The sequence below is a fragment of the Phoenix dactylifera genome, chromosome 15 (assembly GCF_051530095.1).
Source record: "Phoenix dactylifera cultivar Ajwa chromosome 15, Ajwa_hap1_PhDact_Kaust_v1.1, whole genome shotgun sequence".
Taxonomy (NCBI): Eukaryota; Viridiplantae; Streptophyta; class Magnoliopsida; order Arecales; family Arecaceae; genus Phoenix; species Phoenix dactylifera.
The window spans coordinates 14,288,439-14,312,523 of record NC_143204.1 but is presented as its reverse complement, the minus strand read 5'-3'; the positions used below and the strand labels follow the sequence as shown (position 1 = coordinate 14,312,523).

Below are 24,085 nucleotides of genomic sequence, written 5' to 3'. Positions count from 1 at the left end.
TTGACTTCAGGTACACATCCTTACCATTGAATATGGTGCATAGTCAATTCGCATAATTCGACAGCATAACAACATCACGCTAATCCATTGGTAACTCCTTAATTGCAGTCTTCCAGAAAACATTTTTAATTAAACTTTCAAGGCATTGCTAACTAAATTTTTTTTTTTCACATTGACTAACTTGACCTAATGAAGTTCATACACGAGCTACGATACAACATCTTCTTGATTCCATCAACAACCATCCAGATCAAATCAAACAAGATCCGAAATTCCAGTAAGTCTAGGCATCTTTTTTTTTTTTCCCTCAATACGGAGCCTAGGCATATTTTAATAAAATAAAATGGTCTCAAAACCCTTCTTATCTAAATCTCACATTGATCTCTCCAAAGGAACGACTCACCCACATTTCCCTATAAATGAAATCCTTCCAAAGGAATGCTTCGCACACATTTTTCTCCTAACGAGCAGCTTACCTACATGTATCCGTAGGAGCCAAAAATATATTATTTAGCTTCCTTAACCTATATAAATATTCAGTATCTTTCTAGCACATAACCATACAGGATTAAACATAAACCCTAGCATCCAACTCTCCCATGTTTCTCTTCTAAGGAATAGCTCATCCACATTTTCCTATAGTAGTCCTTCCAAAATAAACGCAGCATAAAACCGATGTAAGACTAAGTATAAGCCATGGCATCTAGCTCAACCAAGTTTCTCTCATAAGGAACAACTCATCCACATTTTCCTATATCAGTCCTTCTAAAGAAGACCCAACAAAATATTATTTTGGTGTATTTGATTTACCTATATTTCTCTCCCAAGGAGTGGTTCATCAGCATATCCCTATAGTAGCCTTTTCAAAGTAGGCTCAGGTAGACCCAAAAAAATTATTATTTGAAAATTTTGGTCGGTATAAATGTCCAAGTATATAATTGAAGTTGGATTAGCGCTAGAATCTAAATTCCATCAAATCCTGTCAAAATATTTCAGAAAATTTACTTCCAATATTTATTTGGATTTTTTTTGGATCTAATATAACAACGACGTATAACTAAACAAATACCAGCTCAGATTGTCACATCTCTTTCTTTTTCTCCCTCTCACGGCCGGAGCTAGAAAACTCCGCCAGAATCCGCTTCCACCACCATTCTCTATATTTTCGGGGACCGGCGCCCGGATCTTCCATCCTCACCGTTCTCCTCCGCCGGCGGTTAAATCCCCTGGGGATTTTGACCGACTGCGGGAAATGGACTCTCGTTTCCTCCCTAATGGGGATTTTTGACCGGCCGCGGGAAATGGACTCCTGAAACCTTCAAGAGCAGAGAGCCAAGCCATCGAAATGGAGGATTCCGATTGCTCTGTTTCGCTCTCCAACCTCATCTGCCAAGAAGATGGATCAACTCTTCTCCATGGCGATGGTGATGAAGAGGAAAAGAGTGATATGGTAACGGTTTATAACGATGGCTGCATTTTCTCGGAAACAGAGGAGGATGACTACATCGACATGCTGTTCTCCAAAGAGAGCGTCCGTTCCGACAGCAGAGGAAGCAGAGTATATGATGACTCCTCCGAAGATTGGCTGAAATGTGCTCGCTCTGATGCCGTCCGATGGATTCTGAAAGTCGGTATCGATCCATTTAAATCCATTCATTTCATTCTCCAATTCTTATCTTCTAATCGCAGCCAATTTCTTTTTAACAGACCAAGGCTTGCTTCGGCTTCTGCTCGAAGACGGCATACATGGCTGTGACTTATCTCGATCGCTTTCTCATGCATCGAAGAATTGATGATGTAATGATTTGCTTCATTTTCTGACTCTGTCTTGCTATCTGATTCTTTAGTTCTGTCTACTGAATGATTCTAGTGTAATCGATCAGAAGGGAAAGATTTGGGCTGTTCAGTTACTGTCAGTGGCTTGTTTGTCTCTGGCGGCAAAGATGGAGGAATGCAAGGTCCCGGCGCTGTCGGAGTTCCGATATGATTTTAAGAGCAATCTGATACAAAGGATGGAGTTTCTTGTTCTGAATACATTGGAATGGAGGTTGAATTCAGTAACTCCATTTGCATATCTAAGTTATTTTGCGTCCAGGTTACAAGAACACAAATGGAGTAATTTGATGGCAAGAGCCATTGGATTTATTTTTGCAGCCACTGGAGGTTGGTCGCCATCAATTTATGAAATTCTTTAGGCTGTTGGATTGGAGTTCATAAGCTAAGGACTAATAATACTCTCTCTTCTTCTTTTTTCAGTGATGAATTTAGTGGATCATCGCCCATCGGTCATAGCGGCTGCAGCAACTCTGGCCGCGTTTGATGAAAGATTAACTCAAAATTTAGCTGAGTTTAAGAAGAGAACAATCTCGCTACGTGGATCACTGGAGACTGTAAGTTTTAACTTTTTGATTGGAATTTATATAGATTTAGTATCTCCATAAGGAAAGTTAGGAGAGAATGGAAGTGATGAGTAGGTGAACTGTTATTATCCTGTGCCAGGAGCATGTGTTCTCCTGCTATTGCCTGATGATTCAGGAGTCACACAAGGAGAAGCTGAAACCATCAAAGAATTTAATTGCCACCACCTCTTTCACAGCAAGAAGCAGTAAGAGGAGAAGGTCAGAATCGCCGCATGCCGAGTAGAAATCAATCAAATGGAGTTGAGATGGAGTTCAGAGACCCAGGCAATGGTTATTTTTTTTGTTTCAGGGTCCATGGGGCATGATTTGATTCTCTACTTAAGTCAGATTTTCTAATTGATGGATGACTTAGCTTGAAAAGGTTTGGTTTTTAGTTTTTGAGGTCAACTTTCTCACACTAGTTGGCGTAAAAAGAAGGGAGGAAAAAAAAATAAAGGCAAAAGCTACAGCTCAAAGTTACAAAAAGGCTGACTACGAGGAGATAAACCCCAATAGGCCATGGCACATAGTGATTTTTGTGAATAGGAATGGATGGATTCCTTTTGGTTTATAGCCCTTGTCATTCATTCATGAATGCTTGCCCATATTCGTTGTAATTCCTTTACTGTTTTTGTTTGTCCTGAAGTGTGATGTGGTGAGACCCATGGGACCTGTGGAGGGATCCTTGTGAACAGTAGTATTGAAAGTCCATTGCTATTTGAGGTGGAGGTATTTGGGACGCTTTGATGAGTCTTGGAGAGAACTTCAAAGCAGCGAGATGGCATTGGCCCTGTCCCACAGGGCCTCGATCGTGTTTTGTATTCTAATTCCTCGTAGCGCACTCACATCTATGTGTAAGTGAGACGCTGATTTACCAAAGAAAAGGAAAAAATGAAAAAAAAAAAAAGCAGTGAGAGAGTGCTGGTATGATCAGATGCACTTGGGTTGCAAGCTGGCCAGCTGAAAGCTTGTAAAGTGGGTGTAAACTGTGATTGGATTTTGCTTGGTCTTGGGAATGAGATGGTGCTGCCTTTATTGTTTTGCTTTGTGCTGTGTCATGAAGCCAGAACCGAGCTTTTTGCTTGTGGAGAATCTAAATGACTGTTCATGAATATGGAGTAATTGTCTCTCTCATGCTGCACGGCAACCCTCAGGATGTTTCACCGAAAGATATTTCGTATGGAGATCAAAAGTTCTGTTGTTTTTTTTTTTCAAACTCCTACAGGGAAAAGGCCAGACTAAAAGACGCTCAACTTTATATGAAAGAGAGATCTCTCTCTCCATGGCTGCAAAAAAGAGTCCACAAGTACTGCCCCTAAGAACATTGGACATATCATCCATATGATGATCACACATTATTCCATGGAGCTTCACCTTAAACAAGGGATGATAAATCTATATGTAGTACGAGTTACTGTTTTCTTTTTGCAGTAAAACCAGATTTTTATTTACAGCAATCTACAGTAAATACATGTATGTATCAGAAAATAAAGTATATGCCAATATGATTAGCCATATATGTTTACTGTCCAATCAGTATGTAACAATTCAGGATCTTGCTCAAAAAATCTAGTCATAAGGTATTATTTGGTTCTTTGATCCTGTATAAATATCCGAAATCTTCTTGGTAATTAATCGATGTAGGACTAAACAAACGCTCGCATGGATCCTACTCCTAAAAGTATATGCCATGTCATAAGAAAGTAGAATAAAAGCTTTTCTCCCGGAAAAATTTCAGAAATTGATGTATTTGATAATAACGTAATCATTAGTTACTAGTTTATGTCCGATGTTCTGAATAGTCCAGGGCTTGGTCCACATAACCATTGAAGGCCTCACCTTAGCTTGTAACATACAAAAGTATTGGATGTTGAGTGATAAAAGAAGGCCTAGTGCTGCCAATTTCTTTCATGCCAGTCCAGCACGTGGGCGGTGCTGTTTTCCAATGGGGAAGGGGACATTTTGCGAGTCTTCCATGCCTCAAAGCTGGTGTGAGGCCTTATCACTCACTACTGTCTGATCTCTGAGCGGATGGTTGGAAATGAGATAAACTTCTTTAATCCCTGTGAGATCCCTCTTCTCCATGCAGTCAGAAAAAAAAAAAGAAAAAGAAGAAAGACTGAGATGTGGGTTGGTTCAATGGAGTACCACTGGCTCTGGCACAGCAGCAAGGGAAAAGGTTTTTAAAAAAAAAACATCCAAGAGTTGCTTGATCTGTGGCCTTAGGAATTTACACATGAAGCCTGCCCATCACTGCAGACTAAGGATCTCTACCCCCACAAGAAAAGTGAATAAAGAAACAAAGCTAACCGAGGATCAAGGAGAAGAGAACAGAGTGCCTCATTTTGAGTTGGTCAACAAAATATTTCTATGGGCTCCAGTGAATGATGGGACTGTCATTATATAATATTTCAGCAAACAGGGGGGCAAAGACCTGCAATGCAGTGGTGTGTGAAGTACAAAGTACAGAGTCTTTGGTGTATTTTGCCCATGCAAGCCTTTGGATTGGATATAGATGGAAGGATGTCAGTCGATCTTAATTATTTTTATGACAATTGTAGTGACAAGGCATAGATTGGGTTTTCCCTTCCACTGTGTAACATTAAAGGGTATCTCTCAAAATGGTTTATGTAGCCAAATCAAGTGCAATGTTGGCTGCAGGGGCGGCCCAATACATTTGGGGGCCTTAGGCGAATTCATTAGAAGGGACTTTTTTTATTATTATTTAAATAATAATTTTTTTAATAAGTATAAAAATATTTTTAAATTTTTATTTAAAAATAATTCGCCTAGCTTTTTGAGAAGCAAAATTACTAATTAAACTTTTATACTCAAGATCCATTAAAATACTATTTTCAATCGATAATATAGCTAATCCATTTAATCTTTCTTGTGACATAGTTGATCGCAAATAAGATTTTATCAACTTTAATTTTGAAAAACTTCTTTCAGCAGAAGCAACTGTTACAGGTATTGTTAATAATATCCTATATGCAATGCATGCATTTGGAAAAGAATCTGTTTTTTTTATAAAACTTAAAAAATCAATAGGAGTACTAGTTTCTGTTTGTAAAAATTCTTTTAAAATTTTTAACTCTGAAAACAGATCAATACCATCAATATCAGAATATTCACCATGCTTTAAAAAGTTTTCAAGATTAAGACAACACTTTTTCAAATCATCTTCATTCAAAGATTTTAACTTTCTAAAATTAAACAAAAAACCAAAAACATTTTCATATATGGTAAATTGTTCAAACCTATTTTGAATTGAAAAAATAGCTTGATCTACTATATATAAAAAGTAATCAATTCTAAAAGATTCTTCAGCTGATCTTGTTATCTCATCATCATTATTTTCATCAAAATATTTTTTTCTACGGATCACACGTTTTTCACGAAATATAGGTTCTATTTCCATTTTATTTGCAATTTCTTTAGATGAATTCAAAGCATTCATGAATCCATTTTCTCTATAACTTTTCAAATAAGAAAGAAGACCTTTTAATTGATCTATAGCAACATCAATATGCATGTCTTCAGATTGTAAAATCTTACTAACTGAGTTAACAGCAAACAATATATCATACCAAATATTCATGCCTAATAAAAATTCAAAATTTTCAATCTCATATGTAGCTAAACATGTGGCTTCACTCTTTATTTTAGGATCTTCACTAGTTTCCGCTAATTGAACTAAAGCATCTCTTATTTTAGGAGCTTGGTTTTTAATTGCTTTGACACTTTCAATACGACTTTCCCAACGTATTTGTGACAAGAGTTTAAGAGTTAATGTGGATATATTATCTTGTAAAATTTTCCATCGTTTTGTAGAAGAAGAAAATAAGGTATAAATTCGTTGTATCACTCCAAAAAAAGATATAGCTTTAGGACACGAGTTAGCAGTATCACATAATACTAAATTCAAGTTATGACATCCACATGGTATGTAAAATGCTCTAGGATTTATATCTAATAATCTTCTTTGTACACCTTGATGTTTTCCTTTCATATTAGATCCATTATCATACCCTTGTCCTCTTATATCATTAACCTCAAGTTTATGTTTTTCTATTATATTTATAAGTTCATTAAAAAGGCCCTTTCCAGAGGTATCATCTATTTCTAAAAATTCTAAAAAATATTCTTCTACTTTTACTGAACTTGTTGAAGTATCTACACATCTTAAAACTAGGGTCATTTGTTCCTGATGGCTTGCATCAGGAGTGCAATCAAGTATTACAGAAAAATATTTTGCTTCTTTAATCTTTTTAAGTATTATAGCTTTAATTTCAGATGCTAACATTTGAATCAATTCATTTTGAATATTATGACCTAAATAATGATTGTAAATTTCACCATGTTGAATACGTCGAATATGTTCTTGCATTATTGGATCAAATTCTGCAATCGTTTCAATAAAACTTAGAAAATTTCCATTATTGCTTTGATAGATCTTTTCATTCTTTCCTCGAAATGCTAAATTATTTTTTGCAAGATTTTTTACGACAGCAATAATTCTAAATAGAACTTTTTTCCAATGATCCTTCTCTTGGTTTATTTGTTCTTGGAGATTTTTATCAATTGTATTATTTTTTAGCAATCTCACTTCTAACTCAATCCACCTATTCATGCTAATGATATGTTCATTAGTTGTTTCATGACTTTTAAGCTTGATACCTAGATTTTTCCAATCCCTACTTCCTTCATTGACTAATTGACTCGTGCTAGACTTTGAATCAAATAATTTACAGCAAAAACAATATACTCTATCCAAATCTTTCGAATACACTAACCATTTTTTATTTGTTTTTCACCATTAGGTAACTTACAAATATAATATATCGTAGAAAAGTGTCTATTGTTTTCATCCTTAGGAAAATGAAAATCATAATCCCTAATTGGACCTCTTTCCACTATTAGATCTCTAAATTTTGTATCAATTATTTTCCATTGACTAGGATCATATAAATTTGTAGGAATAGAACTAGTTTCACAATCTTTTTCCTTGTTTATCCTATCTCCATCTGACTCTCCATTGTGTTCTTCACTAGATATTGTTTCACTGGCAATCTCATTTTTTAACTCTATTTCGGATGCCTGTTCTATTGCTAATTCTTGAGTTGAATTTGATGTAGTGTTATGTTTGTTTGTAACAACAAATCTATCTAGAGCTCCTTTTTGAGATTGAATGAGTTTATCGATTTTTCTTTTTTTTTTTTTGAGTTTTTCATACCCACAGTCATATTTTCTATTAGACATTTTAATCTATAAATAATATTATCAAACTAAGCAATTAAAAAACCACCACAAACAAATCAAAATATAAAAAGTTAAAAATGATAAAACTTAATTGTGTCAAGAAAAACAAACTCGGGTCCCGACAAGTAGTGCCGAACTTAATTGTGTCGAGAAGAGGTGGAATAGTTCCGAACTCGACAGCGAGAAGAGGCCGAATAGTGCCGAACCGCTGAAGTAGTGAAGTCACAACCAATCTACAATTGAACCAAAAAATAACAAATTTTAAATTAATTACTTAACTAAATATAATTTAATTAAACCAAAAAATAATTAATAAACTAAGTAACTACATACTACAGTTACTTACTCACCTCAGTGGGATTGGGGAATCGGGATCAGTGGACTGTAGACAGTGGCACAGTGCCACAGTGGGAACTGGGATTTGGGAACAGCCGAACCTCGGGAGGTGGCCCGGTGGGACCGTGGGACTGGGAGCCTGGGAGTGGGAGGAGGTCGGGTGTCGGGTCCGTCGGCTGTCGGGACTTGGGATTTGGGAACCGGGAACCCCGAGGACGAGGAGGCCGCCGGCCGGAGCGGCGGAGGAGCTGAGGTCTGAGGAGAGGACGGGGCCACCGCCGGCACCGGTCACAGCCTCACGGGAGGCCGAGGACGGCGAGTCGGCGACGTCGGCGAGAAGAGGATGGGACTGAGGCCTCACCGCCTCGGCCCTCGGTCGCCGCGGAGTCGGACGTCGGAGGAGCCGAGGACGGCGACTCGGAGTCGGCGAGGACGCTGGACGCCGAGGAGAGGACGGAAGTCACGGGACTCTGCACGGACGCACAGTGGACCGGACGTCGGCGAGGAGAGCAGAGAGCTAGAGAGGGTTTTGCAAGCCGAATAGCCGATCTGCCCTGCCGAGTAACGAGACCGAGTGCCGAGAACCGGAGAAGGTTCCGGCATTAAAAAGGCGGAGAAGGGGAGAGTCGGACTGTCGGAGAGAAGGGGGGAGCCGGGGAGGAAAAAGCCGTTGCCCACTTGCCCGTTGCTTGTCGAGTGTCGACGACTCGACCGCTCGACCACCGACCACGCCATCGCCCGTCGCCCGTCGCCAGTCGCCGCAATCGGCCTCAGCCTTTCACCGTTTTACGTCGCGTCGCCGCCGCCCAAACCCGCTGCCCACTCCGCCACTCGGCCACTCCCTCCATAGCTGATAGCCCATAGCCATAGGCATAGCCAGTCCCCTCCGCGATAGCCTTGAGCTGAAATTAAAAAAAAAAAAACAAGTGGGTGGTGGCCCGTGGGGGCCTTCCCTGGGCCCGTGGGAGCCTTAGGCGGTCGCCTAAGGCTCGAGCCGGCACTGGTTGGCTGCCCACCTCTCCCAACCATACATTGGGTTCTTTCATGAACTAGCATTTAGCTTGGATGGTGCAGTAGTGTCAAAGATGTCTGTCTTTAAATTGGTGAGATAAAAGAGCTCTTGGATGTATTGAATATTTGAATTGATTCATACAGAGTCATCTAAACCATTTGAATTGATTCATTAGTATTCTGTTCTGAATAGAGCAAACATAGTTAGCTTGTTGGTTTCAGCCTCAGGATCATAGTTCCCAGTCTGCTCTTTTCTAAGGAATTAGGTAATTCTTTGCACAGAAATTGGATCTGCTTAAGGTAGGATAAGAACATTCATCCTTATTTATTTGCATGAATTGTTTTTTTTAGGTGCGCAGAAAGACTTCTGAATTTTTTAGGTGGATTCCAGTAACATACTTGATACTCCGGTAACAAAATATTCTCTTATTAAGACCGTAGATATAATGAAAAATAGAGATTATGACAAAGTAGGCTTGCCATGATGTGAAAGGCATGCACTTTGGAGAACGCTTTGGGAGAGCTAGGAGAAATAGGGAAAGATTTAGCATGTTCAGGACTCATCATATAAACCTCTACAATAAACTCAGTTTTCATATTATGATGAATTGTAATATGAACCAGATTGATCCGCTTCAATTTGCAATTTGTGATTTGCTTATGATTTAACAAATTAGTTGACTTTCTGCACAAGTTCTATGCCTGCTCTCATATACTCATTCCTCACCTTGACCTCTTCATTTGTACAACAAATCTGTCTTGACAAAAAACACAAACTAAGTCCATGCGTGCCGAACATGTAGCGCCATTAAATAAGACATGGTGCATGGTGCATCATGCAAATCAGAATTGGATCTTATTGGGTTGTAATTTGATTCATCTCTGAGCTATATAACCCTGAGGTGTGAGGACATATACAAGCATAAAAATTTAAGTGGTGTGAGGACAAGTGAATTATTATAGCAAGAAAAACAGAGAAATGGAAGTAGAAAAAGATAATAATGATTCATAGGTCAATTAACAGGAGTCTATCTTTCATTCCTTTCCAAGCAGATACACATTAGAGAGCAAATCAAGAAAACACATGGAGGGAAGCAGGATACCTATCACCAAGCCTTTCTACAAGTTCAAAATTCATCACTTTAACAATAGAAAAGAATGTTAGATTTCTAGGCCTAGGTCCAGTACAGAATGAGTTTAGATGGCATGACATTTCGTACAGATCATTAAGACAAGCTCAAAAATATGAGCAGATTATTTTCTTCGTCTTCATGGCCTTTCTGCATGACGTGCTTGATAATTGTTTCTACTTACCCAGTGATGCAAAAGCCCATGGAGCTAGCCATCTGAAAAGGCCTGGAAAACCGCAGGCACCAGTTTTTGCCATTGTTGATCTTTCACCTGGATTCCACAGGAATCATTTTGATGGCAGCAGCAACAGGCATGCCAAGAAAACCGATGAACATGCTCAAAAACCACTGATTGAATGTAAGCGGGGCTGTGCTGGCAAAATCTCCAAGGAGTTGAACAATAAAAAATTGGAAGATGACGGTGATGGTAATGACAGCCATAAACACATAGTTCTCCAAGATGCCCTGAAACACATTTATTTTCTCCATCTCTCTAGAGCTAATCTCATTGAAAACCTGCACAAGAAGCTCTAGAAATTAGTGTGATTTAAGTGTCTTGGTTTAATCCATCAAGAACCACTTGCCAGCCTTCACTAAATAACTGCATGCACTAAAGAATATGAAGACAAGTTCATTAAGGGTGAACATATAAGATGATGCACATACAGTATCTTCTAATCAGGTCAACAGCTCAGCAATTCTCATGCCCATCTAAACAGTTTTCAAGTGATGTAATTATAGGGAGGTATCTATTTAGGGCAAAAGCCAATATAATAGTTTATCAAACAGCCTTTAAGATTCATTATCTAGTCTAAGGTGACAAATTTATCAAATTGTCTTTATTTGGTTTAAACGTTGTTAAATGGAACTTTGATAAAAGAAAACAAATTCTATGTTGAATTTCATAAATAAGGTTCGAAGCATATGGACCATATCTTTTGCAAATATTCAAAATAATTTGCCAAACCAATAGGCCTAAAAGAAAATAACGACAAAGTTCCTAAGAGAGAGCACAGATGTCATGATTTACCTGACAAAAGACAAACGAATTGAAAATAAGCGTATTAAGTGTAAGATCAGAATCAGGGCCCTCAAGTTGAAATAGCCCTTTCCCTTCTGCCTGGAGATACCATATTACGATAAACTGATAGAAGGCTTGTCCCAGGATATTCCTCCACATTATGTTGCTGATAAAGTTCCCTTTCCTTCCAACAGGAGCTCTTTTCATCAAGCCTTCATTAGGTGGCTCAGTGGCTAAAGCAAGAGCTCCAAGTGTATCCATGATCATGTTGACCCAAAGCAGCTGAACAGCAGTTAAAGGAGCAGTTCCTATAATGAGATATAGCAAGAGGAAAAGAACTATGAGGAGTGCAAGAGGATAAAAACTATGAGGAGTGACTCAAAGCATGTGAATATTCAATAAATGTTAAGTATTATATACCTGTTAAGCAGGCTGAAGAGAAATTAACTATGAGAGCAACCATATTAACAGTCAACTGGAACTGCACAAACTTTTGAATATTTATGTACACAGAACGCCCCCATTTTGCCACAGTCACAATAGTTGAAAAGTTGTCATCAAGAATAATTACATCAGCACTCTCTTTTGCGACCTGCATATAAGAATGCAATTGAAAACATATTGATGACAAGGTCCAGTAGAATCCTCCTAAATAAGCATGCTAAAAGATGATGGAATTCACTGCAAAAATGAAAACTGTGCTTTGTTATTAGCAAACCTAATTACTGAAAAAGTTGAACCATTGGAAAGCGAAACTTATACATGAAACAAACACAATACTGGATATCCATGACAAACATATTCACAACATCAACAGTAACATGCCCCCTAGTTCAAGCCATGGTTTGAGAAAGACTAGTGTCAAACTAATTGAAAGAAGTGTAAGGATGTATAAGTGATCCTTTAACAGATAATTTACAAGGCATAATCGCTGCAAAGCAGATAATTATGTAAATAATAGCTGAATAACTGGCATGTCTTCACTCTCCTGGCTGTGACAGATAAGGAAGCTTCCATGCAAGATATACAGCACAACAACAAACAGGGAAAAAAGTACCTCAGTTCCTGCAATCCCCATAGCAAGTCCAATATCTGCCTCGTGAAGTGCTGGAGCATCATTTGTGCCATCACCAGTCACAGCAACTACTTCACGGAACACCATGCGCAGGTGTTCAACCAAGGTATGTTTGTCTAATGGCGAAGATCGAGCCATCACCTGGTAAATTAAAGCATTAGCAAGTAGATGAGGACTAATTAACGAATCAAGTATATAGTGTATACATCATTATGAAAATAAAAGAAACAGAACCTGAAGTTTTGGAATTAAAGCATTCATTTCCTCCGGACTCTTCTTTCTGAACTCTGGCCCTTCAATAGCTACCCCATCATCAGTAAGAATACCACATTCCCGGGCAATAGCCTTTGCTGTGTTTATGTTATCTCCAGTGACCATTCTCACAGTTATTCCAGCAGACCTACAAATTGCAACTGAATCCTTCACGCCTGGACGAACAGGATCTTTAATACCCACAATTCCAATACATGTATATCCTTCAGTAGGAATTTGTTCCTCAACTGAGAAACTATTTTCAATTTCCATATAGGCAAGGCACAATGTACGAAGAGCTTCATTAGCAAAGCTTTCAATTGTATCATTGAGATGACGAACTGCCGCTTCATCAAGGGGAACAGCATTACCTGCAGGATCTAAAACCTTATTACAAGCAGCCAATATAATTTCCGAAGCACCTTTGGAATGGACACGGAGTCCTCCTTCTGGAAGTTGGAGAACCACCCCCATTCTCTTCTTCGTGGAATTAAAAGGTTCCACTTTTACAAGTTTAGTTGCTTGACGCACGGCCTGAAAATCTCCACCAAGTGACAAGGCAAACTCCAACAAAGCAGTCTCAGTTGGTGTTCCGAGAATTTCAAGCTTTCCATCTTGGTTGATCACAATTTCTCCACTGGTATTATTGAAAATAGACTGCAGAAGAATTTTCACTACAACATCTGGAAGTTGGGAGCCCATACTACTCACCTTCTCAGGGTTACTTACTTCATTAATCTCTCCACATATACAAGCCTTCACAACAGTCATGTGATTGGTCGTTAGTGTACCTGTCTTATCACTGCAGATGGATGTTGCTGAGCCCATAGTCTCACAAGCAGCAAGATGGCGCACTAGCGCTTTATCATTCATCATCTTCTTCATGGCAAAAGCAAGGCTCAAGGTCACAGCTAAGGGCAGCCCTTCAGGAACTGCAACAACAACTATGGTCACAGCAATCGCAAAAACCTCCAACAACTTCAATGCATCATCCCCTGACCAGCTCAAGTATGAACCATCTAGAATTTTACGTCTAATTAGGCTTTCTGAAAGCACTGCGAATGTCACAACTGCAAAAAACAGACCAATTTTCCCAATGATAGTTGCCACTCCATTCAATTTGACCTGCAATGGAGTTTCATCATCTCCTCCTTCACTAAGTGTGGCCAACAGCTTACCCCATTGGGTTCTCATACCAACAGTTGTGACCAACATTATACAGGATCCATCTTGGACCTTAGTTCCAGACAAAAGAAAAGGATTTTCTTTATTTACCATGACAGGTTCACTCTCTCCTGTTAAACTGGATTCATCAATCAATACAGAGAATCCAGAAATGAACAACCCATCAGCAGGGACTTGATCTCCAATTGCTAAATGCACAATGTCACCTGGAAGAAGATCATATATTGACATCTTCTGTCTGAATCCATCCCGCGTAACTTGTATAGATATCTTCTTCTTCTCCTTATCCAAATCCTTGAACTGTAAAGATTGCCGGTAGTCACTCATCGCAGTGACAAAGACGACTAGAAGAATGCTTGCAACAATGCCAAGGCCATCGTGTGCACCTTTTGGCCATCCTTCCATGGCAATGCCAACAATCAGAGATACCAAGGCACAGACAGCAAGAATAATAAGAGTCATGTCCTGAAGTGCTTCCCATACAAATACCCAAAATCTCCGAACTGGGCTTTCAGCAAACTTGTTTATTCCATAAATCTCTTGCCTGCATATCAACCTATCTGCAGTACCAACAAGTCCGTTAGTTGTTGATGTACAAAGCTTGTTTGCAATGCCATCTATCCCGCCATGCATTTTCAACTTCTTCACATCATGGCCTTCAACAATGGAACCTAATTCATCAGCACAAATTTGAAAGCCTGCCGCCTTGACTCCTTCAGGTACAGTGTAATCACTACGTAATGGGATGCCTAAACACATGCCAATGTCAAAACTTACAGAGAGTTTTATATGGAACTAAATAAATATGCCACATTCCTCAACTTGAAGACTAGAATGACAGAAATAACAATTTTACCATGTATAAACTGAAGTGCAGCTTTTGACACCAAAATAGCAACCCGCAACTTCTCCTGAAAAACACCATATTTATATGTCAGTCTCTGCCAAATGGAAGAAAGACCTCTAATTCATATAATAACAAGCGTGCTAGTGTTGTACTGGAAAAACAACATCATAATAGTAGTCAAGACAGATTCCTTGATATTGTCAGTGAATAATGCAGGAGTCACGCGTATCCCCTGCTGATAGGGCTTATTAAGCTAGAATTTTAAATAAAGACAGAAGATGGGAATTAGGGTTAGAGTTTTATAGATGTCTAAAGTTGAAATCAGGTTTCTTGACTGCTGGGAAAAACAAATTGTATATATTAATATAAGGACTTCAAATGGTGAAAAACGTGGTCAAATGTTTAACCAAGTGGATGCTTTAAAGGGATAGAGAGTTTAATAAATACTTGCATAAAAAAAAGAAAAAGAAAAGATACCATACGGAGATATAACCAAAAAATTGTAAGCATCTATGGATGATGAAGATGGAGTCATTACAACCAAAGAATCATCACTTAGGATTTGATGGAGTCCACTTTCAGCTATGAAGCCAAATCATGAAAAGTAAAATTAAAGTACTTGTGAATAATTTTTAATTTTACATATTTTTATATAAAAACTCTAAAACCGATCCTAAAATCAACCATAATAGAAGTACTTTAGTAACCAACATTAATAAAATAACGATGCTCGGGTTTCTTCTTACAACTTTATTCCAATGATATAACTTCCTTTATTAGCAGGGTAGGTATGTTGGCCTTTTCTTCATTCACAGTATCAAATGAATTCATAAAAGGAATATTGAAGCCCTTTCCAGTTCAGCTTTCACATTAGGAAGCTAATTAGCCTTCAAACTCTTGATAGTAATATGACAAATTAACCTTCCAATTATACTGCACTTCCTGATCAGACTCCCATGATAAAAAGATGGTAATTGTTGCTTTTATGTGAATTACAGCACATATGATGCATGAGAAAGTATCATCATGCATTTATCTAAGTTATGTTGATGAGAAATCTATGTATGAGAGATTGTTAAGAGACGAATTGTTCTGTCTTGAGGAGCAAAATGTAGAAGACTCAAAGAAGTCCAAAGAAAACCTCATGATGAACTATCAAGTGCCCCTTTAGGACCTTCACCAGGGGCACATAAAAGGATTTGCAAGGAGTGCAGGAAGAAGAAATGCAGCACATGATGATGGTGAACCCAACATTGAATAATTTTGCAGCTTGAGGAGCTATTTGATGAAGTCTCAGTTTTAGATCAGTCAAAGAGATCTTAGAGACAATATAAGCTTCTCGTACATACTTTCCTATTAAATAATCAACTCACAGATACAGCAGAACTAGAAAGTCCCAAGTAGGCCAGAACATGAGAAATCTTACCAAAAAAATATCGCAAGAGGGAGATGGATACTAACATGGGAATCACAAATATGAGCTACTTAAATGGTTGAATGGTAAGAAAATAGACAATTTAAATTGTTGAATGAAAAAAAGAGCATGCTACCAAGAAATAATGCAGGAATTTAACTTGACCTATAATGAAAGCGTCAACCAGTTGAGTACCATAAAACTTGACGAAAGCATAAATGAGGAAAATTAAGCAATTCTGTGAAGTTTGGATGAAAATAGATGGTGAATCATCCAAAATATTTCAAATCGAAGGCATCCAAATTATTTGAACATCAAAGGGCAAGAGCATATAATATGCATGCTAAGGAAGAGTCTGTACAAACCTACACCTACTAAAAAATGGTCAAATAATTTCGACTTCAGGTCATTGATAAAGGGAATTTTGTCAGTCATTATATAGATTAACAAAATTTCTGGATGGATTTCACTGATCACTAATCTTATATTGCAGATATATTGCTTGTAAGAAAAGAGACTAACAAAAGAAAGGCAACATATGTTAAGTAAATCCATTGTCCTGAAGGATTTATGACCAACATAATAAATCTTAAACAAGATAAACTCTTGTGCGACCAGGGGCAAAAGATTGTCACAAGAAAGACACATTTATGAGGCACTTAAGCCTTGAATTTTGCAATATGAACAATGCCAAATCCATCAGATATCATCTTGTTTATCATTGAAAGTATTTTTTTTTTCTTTCTTCTCTTTTTTTTTTTTTAATGAAAAAAGAAGAGAGGGGGGAAGAAAGCCCATAACACTACTCGAAGAAAAATACCATACATTTCATCAACCTGTAACAAATGAATAAGCTGAGGATGCAAGCCTTTGGACCACTGGAAACATGCCAAGTCAGTTTCAAATAAACTAATTCCAATAAAACAAAAGGTGGCCTGAGCTTGTAAGCAATGGTGGTCACAAGATTGGAGTAGCATGTGTTTTGGTTATATTAGAACATTTAATATAAAGTCGATAAGGAACATTCAACAACAAATAGGCTACAATATCTAAGAGAGCTTTTTGCCTGTCCTTCTGTATCGAATAGGTAATACACATACAGGTATGGCTGAAGATGTCAAGTATGAAACATTTACTTCAGCATTTCATCTACTTTTGCAGGAAAGATCTGTCTTGGCAGTACAAATTGCAAACTATAAAATTGTGCTGTATAAGCTTACAGAAAGATGTTGTGGAGGCATGATCTTTAACTTAGTTTGAAGGAACAAGAATAATATTTCATCATGATAATCAAAGCATTCACTTGTGCACAAGTTCAGGTTTTTCATCTAATTATTATAGCACTTCAATGTAGAAAGTACAACAAACAGACAGACAGACAGCCCCCCGAGGTGAGACAGAGACACACACACGCGCGCGCGCGCGCGCGCACAGAGAGAGAGAGAGAGAGAGAGAGAGAGAGAGAGAGGCATAAATGGGAACACAAGGCCTTGGGAGTATACAATTATACTAGGATGAGAGAGATCGAGAACTAGGGAAGGAAAGAATGCAATGAAAAATGAGTGAGGAGTGAAAAGGAAAGTAAAGAACGGTATTTAATCTTTCAAATATCCCTTGTATCAGATTTTGTAACCAAAAGCAGATTGGGATCCTCTCCCCAATACCCTCTTGGTGTCATCTCTCAACATCCTCTAGAACAATCATCGAATAGGCAAGTTCAGGTATCATATTGTACAAGAAAGGGTGATTATCCTCAAGCCATTTCTAATAAGCTGGAGAGAAGGTGGTAAATTGGTGTTACATGATTTTACATGTACCCATGGTTTTATCTCAAGCATCAACATGTTTTCCAGGGTAGGTCTTAATGCACTTGTTGCTTTAATTTCATCTGCGCGTTTATTGGTTTCCATCACTTGCCATAATTTCCTTCTCCTGTTTCATTCTTAGTATTACCAATTGCTTTGCAAGTTGAACCCGAAAAGCATCGATAGCAAAGCTCGATTTCCAATCACTAACAAATTGGTACAAACAGCTTTCATATAAATCCCAGAAACAAAGCTTTAAATCAAAGATCCGGACCCCAAGAGCTAATTTAGATCAGACTACAGATCGGTGCCTAATCCAAGACAAGATGATAACCACCATCTTATACCACTCACAACCTGCCAAAATAAGAAATAATTCCAATCTGCCCAACTTGTTTTCTTTATCTTGTTGAGGCGTTCATGTAACAAGTGACGTATAAATGACTTCGAATCCCAAACGAATATTTAAGACCCAACAATATCTAAAGATCTCATGGCAAAATTACCAACCTAAAACCAATCCAGAACCAATCCAGAACCAGATAGATCATAGCAACATAGGGGAAAGGCAGGGTCCAAACCTTGTTGGTTCTCTTCATGGCGGCCGCCTCGTAGCGCTTCGACAGGTTGGCGGTGAAGCGGAACCGGCGCTTGGGATTCTTGATGACACCGCAGAGCTTCCGCCATTGCTCGAGCGCCTCGGCCGACGAATTCTTAGACTTAACCCCACCAAAGTTCTCGTTCAAATAGGTCTCCATTTCTACTCTCCCTTCCCAAAATCCGATCTTTCTTCCACCCCTCCCCCTCCTCGAGTTCCCACAGAAGCGCGCTGCCTCTGTTTTTAAAAGGGCTTCCAAGAAAGACGACCAACGCGCGTGGAATGGATGCAAGATGGCTTCTTGGCAGAAGCTTCCATGTCGATGCTGCCCAAGCGATGCCCCCGCGGCTTCTATATATTCCTTGAAGTTGCGGAGAAGCCTCGGATGAAGACGGGAAAAAAAGGAGAGAGCTTGAGAACAGGGGAGAGAATCAGAGATGGAAAAGGGGGAGAAGGAGATGGGATCCGAAATAAATTGGGAGGACTGGCTGATGGCAAAGTTCCATTTGGACTTTGGAAACAAACCGGAACTGACGCTATAAAAAACTAATGTGGACAGGCATGGGTGAGGCCTTAATGATAAGGAGTTTTGTGATCTTTGCTTCTAACCTTCACCAAAACTTCATCAACTATTGTTTCTTTTGTAGCTCTGGGGGCGCAAGGGTTGCTTCTTCGTATTTTTGCTTCACCAGTTTTATGTACCTTCTTGTTCCCTTTCTACTTGATTGGTGAGTGGAAAGAGCCATGCAATTACACCTTTGTGCCTTGGATTCATATGAACATGATATTTTACATTAGTTTAGTCAAACATTACTCCACAATGTCTTCCTCGCCAACCAATTGAGACCTTCTGCTTAGCAATTAGAAATTCTTATGGGCGGCCGTAGTACATTTAAAAAATATAAATGAATAAAAAAAATTGATATTAAAATAATCAAAAAAAGGCTGTATAAGTGAATATATAATTTTAGAAAAAAATGACCTAATCCAACCAAATTTACTTGCACAATGAAAAAAGTCACGGGCTATCTCTCCATCGAATTAAATTTATACTTTACTGGAAAAAAGTCCATCACATGCCAATACTTTACCGGCAAATCCAGTTTTTTGATATTATAATAAGCTAATCTAAACAAGGCATGAATTGATCCCTAACACTATGAGCTCGTTTGGTTTGTGGAAAAAGAAGAGAGAAAAGTGTGGTCAATAGGAAAGTAAAAAAGATGCCTCTTGTTTGGTTGGAGTTTTCAAAGAAAAAAGACAAAAAAGTTGTATTTTCATGGGAATATGATTCCCACGTTTTATGGAAAAATCTTTTCCATGAGAAATATAGAAAAGTTACCGAGAATCGAAACATTTTTTTTTCCAAAAAGACTCTTCAGCTATTCTTATTTGATTCCAAGCATTAAAGACCTAATTTTCATTAAAAATATAATAAAAATTACGCATAATTTTTTTAGAAAATTGGATGGTCAACCAAACATAAGCACTCTGAAAATCTGTCAATTTTTTAATGGTCAAGCAAACATGCCAAAAGTACTTTTTCAGGCATCCTTTCCTAGCAAATCCAGTTTTTTGAGATTATAATAAGCTAAACAAGGCAATACTCCTGACCCACCTAATCTAAATAAGGCATGAATTGATCCCTAACACTATATGTTTATAATAAATAATGTATAGTCATCAAGAGAGTCACCATCTCATTGATAGTCACCAAAATTAAAAAGGAATGGGGACTAATTAAGTCTATTTCATGTGTGGAAAAGCAGTCCAACGTGCGTTCAACCAGACAGAATTATGATTCTCACGGGTGCAACGTGGGATAAACGGTAAGAATTGGTAAGCAAAATAGTCTAACGTCATTACGTAAGGTCAGTCTCCCTGCGACCTTCTGGCTTCTAGATACCTACTCCAAGAAAAAGTCTGAGCCTTCACAATGTTTTCTTGGCATTGCATTTGTAAAGGCAAAGCTAAGAAATTTATAAGGGAAATTCATTTGCCGTGACAGAGGGTGGAAGGAGACAGTGGGTAGAGGAGGAAGGGAGGTGAGAAAAGGGAAGAAGATGAGCAGACTTCTACCCTGCAGCTGCATGTTTGATCTTGTTTATCCTTTTCAGAAAGTTCTTCTCATAAAAAGCAAAATAGAAACTTTTTTTTTAAAAAAAAAAATCTTTGATGCTTTGGCATTGCTCAATTGAAAACATCCGCATAACACCATGTATATTTTAATCATTTCTTCATTTACGCATTACAATTTATGTATTATAACTAGGGCTATAAATGGGTCAGGTTGGACTAGGACATAGTTGGCCCAATTTGGTTTCATTTTCTGATCTTGATTTTGGACTTGAACCCAACTATTGGCTAATTGGATCGGGTCAGACTCATGAAAAAAAAATTTAGACCCGATGAGTTAGCCAAGGTCAAGCATGGCCAAAATCCAACCCAAAATATTTGGGTTCAAGTTGAGATTAGGTTGGATTAGTTCTATAATTTGAACACCTAACTATCCTTTTATAACCAACAATATAATATTTGATCATCAAATAAAATCACTAAATTTTTTTTAATAACTAAATGATTATTTTTCAAAAAGTTTTTAATGTGATCCAAGAAAATCTTCATTTTTGAAGTATAAACTAAATACCATCATACTTAAGAAAACTATAATTAAAAATCCAACAAATCTAATAATTTCATGAGAGTAGATAGGATTGTTGGGATAATTAGAAAGGGATTAATTTAGGTGTGAATTTATTTGACGAGCAGGGAAAGATATTTAAATAGACTTGCCCATTGGGTGAGCTGGATCAGGTTCAGTTCAACGTAGAACTAAAATTAGTCAGGTTGAGCCAAGCCCGGCTCAGCCTTCAGGTCAATTTTCTAGGCCCAAAACCAATGCTTACTTAGACTTCGAGTTTCAAGCTAGATCTTGGGCTCTCTTAATATTTTTATTTAAAAAAATATGGAATGTAGGAGGGAGGAGGGGGGAAAGAGGGAGAGAGGAGGAGGAGGATAGAGGACAGATGACCGGGCTCGGGCCAAGCTTGGGCCAGGCCGACCAAAATCTAAGTTTGGGTCGTCTAATAGGCAAACTCATATTTTAAGCTTAATACGACCTGCTGATCTTACAATCTAGATCCAAACTCGTCTGAAATGCTTTGGGCTTTAGCAGTTCATGAAGATCATATGGCCCATGAGTAGGTCTATACTTAAGAAGAAGGAGAAATCTAGACGAAAGGCCATTTTCAAATTAGAGCCAAATTTTCACCCCGGACCAATCCATTTCCACGGGTCTTCAAAAATAAACCAGTTCAGAACGAGTCTGATCATATCAGGTCATGACTTGACTGATTCATCTGCAGCCCTAATTGCAGCATTAGATTTTAATACCAATGGACCTTTTATAATTGACCATGCAAATCAAAAAGTGCTCCTTCGATAATTGATTTTATAAAAATGTGATGAACTATATTCCAGAGAAATGTATTTCCTATCAAAGCAGCAACTAGTATGACACTTCACAAATACTAATTTGCGAATATGTTCCTAAAAGGAAAGATTTTAGCCTTCAAAACAATACCAAATACAAAGATTCTCTCTCGAGAAGGACAAGACCGAGGGCACTCTCATCAAGACAACTCCAAACAAGAATTATTTTACGAAAAAAAATTATTAACTAGGATAATTTATTGGCTATGAACTTGGCATCAAATCACTATCAAATTATCCCTATCCTAGCTTGGCTAGTTAATAATAATCAAATTAAATACATATATGATCTCTTACATGAAAAGTCCATAGTCCAGCTATGTCAAGCCAAACCCAGAAGCCTTGTCATGGTGGGACTATACCAATCCTTTTCTTTGATATGAAGCTTTTTCAATGGATTTTTTGTTCTAAAGAGAAAAAGGGAGGGATACCCATTCGAGGTCCAAATTTTTTGGATGCATCATTGGAAAATTGAACGCAGAATCCCTGCTTGCTAACTAGAGGGATGTTTACATCCAAAATTAGCCATATTGCTGTCAATGATGTTCCCCCTCGACAAACACCTAGCGTTTGCATGTGTGATCATTTGTATAAACTCAAAATACAAAACATGTGAAACCACTGGAGTAACCATGTCTTGGAGAAATAGTCCAATAACCTTATTTTTATTGTCATGCCCCCTACTCGAGATTTCGAGCCAGGGTTACAGCAACTACCACGTACTCAAAAAAACTCTTCCTACAAATATGAAAGGCATCTCATCATGACATCATAAAACAAGCAGCCTAATAAATAATCAAATACAAGATTTAAATAACTAAAATCCGAACTTTAATATATCATAAAATCTAATGATATTTAAAATATCTTGCATCAAACTTTAGTAAAATTCTAGCGTAAAATAAAGAGACTAAAGTACTACTTTTAATCACTCTCCCGAAATATATCTCCATGCTAGCTTAGTTCTCAAGATATGTAAAAATAGTAAAATATAGAATAATGAGCTAGACAACCCAATAAGTAATAAACACTTTAACTAGATTAATCAGAAAATAAATTAAATACTTATTTATTAAAAATAGGCATATGGAATTCTTTAATTCAAAACCAAATTCAAATATGCAACATTATGCAGGCCAAATTCATTCTTTCTCAAAAATTCAAATATTCCAATCATTAATCTAATTTTTTTTCAAAATATCAAGTTTATATCATCAACTATGAGTTATAGCTATATTTTTCTGTGCTAGAGTCATGATACCATACATCTTCTTGCGGTATGTCGTGCACCATCGTGCGGCAAAATCATTCAGAACCACATATCTCCTTGCAGCAAAGTCTTTCAGAACCATATATCTGCTTGTGGTATACCATGCATCTTCTTGCAGCATAAACCCTTCGGAACTAATCACGTGCTAACATATTAGTACTCATTAACAAGATCTTTAATATAGTTAGGTTAAGAGTTCAAAACAATCATGTAATTTTGATATCTCAATTCGATAAAAATCTAAAAAATCATGGGTATCGAAATCAATCAAGCATAGTCTATAACAAGATCAATACATTCGATCATGCATCATCAAAATATTCCAAAATAAAGTATATCCAATAATAATGTATCATTTATCAAATTCATGCATCATCAATAATACGATTCAAAATTTATTAATATAATAATTTATAGTTTACTGATAAATCTATAAAAAGTGAAGCATTACTTATCTCACAAGTATTTTAACAAATACAAATAATTTCAATTTTTTTTTTTCAAAATTCTCAATTTATAGACCATATCACAGTATCCCATTATTCGACATCTTCCTATCTAAACAATTCTACCCCTACATGAATTGAACTCCAATAACTAGAGAATATCAATAGAAATTCAGGATAATAATGGAAAGCATGAGGAAAAGATACAGAAAAGGCAGGGCTGGCTAGGCGGTGGTGCCCAATAGCCCGGATTGATCCAATTAAGATAATTTAACTGATCAAATTATAGATCAAGATCAGCATAGGGTATAGATAGATCAATAAAAATTGAGAATAAAAAGTCTAACAAGTTTGGATCCCAAACAACGAGCAGTTCAAGGCCCTTCTATCGAGGTCAACTTAGATCTAAAGCAAAGAGGCCCGAGACCCTCCATTGGATTCATAGATCAGGTAGAGAGAGAAAGATAGACAAGAAAAGAAAAAAATTGGGGGTGGAATAGGATTGATCATGCAGTAGTGTCTGGTGGCCTAAGTCAGTCCGA

The 24,085-nt window shown here is 37.6% G+C and overlaps 3 protein-coding genes and 1 long non-coding RNA gene across 4 annotated transcripts; 1 reads left to right on the top strand and 3 right to left on the bottom strand.

The window, feature by feature from the left end:
* Positions 1–445: 445 nt before the first annotated feature.
* Positions 446–3,465, top strand: LOC103718572 (cyclin-D5-1-like). The gene is made up of 5 exons (XM_008807458.5): positions 446–1,627; positions 1,708–1,797; positions 1,884–2,163; positions 2,257–2,390; positions 2,500–3,465. Exons 1-5 carry the CDS (start codon positions 1,346–1,348, stop codon positions 2,641–2,643), a joined length of 930 nt encoding a protein of 309 aa, XP_008805680.3. The 5' UTR covers positions 446–1,345; the 3' UTR covers positions 2,644–3,465.
* LOC149751241 (uncharacterized) lies at positions 3,165–6,762 on the bottom strand. The gene is made up of 2 exons (XM_089927415.1): positions 5,514–6,762; positions 3,165–3,265 (listed from the first exon to the last, which is right to left on the bottom strand). The coding sequence occupies exons 1-2, from the start codon at positions 6,703–6,705 to the stop codon at positions 3,165–3,167; spliced, it is 1,293 nt and encodes a 430-aa protein (XP_089783541.1). The 5' UTR covers positions 6,706–6,762.
* A 963-nt stretch (positions 6,763–7,725) lies between these two features.
* LOC149751240 (uncharacterized) lies at positions 7,726–8,150 on the bottom strand. Its single transcript, XR_016398423.1, has 2 exons — positions 8,012–8,150; positions 7,726–7,894 (listed from the first exon to the last, which is right to left on the bottom strand). It is a non-coding gene; the product is annotated as an uncharacterized LOC149751240 (long non-coding RNA).
* A 1,863-nt stretch (positions 8,151–10,013) lies between these two features.
* LOC103718570 (calcium-transporting ATPase 10, plasma membrane-type) lies at positions 10,014–19,095 on the bottom strand. Its single transcript, XM_008807457.6, has 7 exons — positions 18,319–19,095; positions 14,528–14,582; positions 12,469–14,420; positions 12,217–12,375; positions 11,580–11,751; positions 11,169–11,467; positions 10,014–10,654 (listed from the first exon to the last, which is right to left on the bottom strand). The coding sequence occupies exons 1-7, from the start codon at positions 18,493–18,495 to the stop codon at positions 10,406–10,408; spliced, it is 3,063 nt and encodes a 1,020-aa protein (XP_008805679.4). The 5' UTR covers positions 18,496–19,095; the 3' UTR covers positions 10,014–10,405.
* Between the last annotated feature and the right edge of the window lie 4,990 nt (positions 19,096–24,085).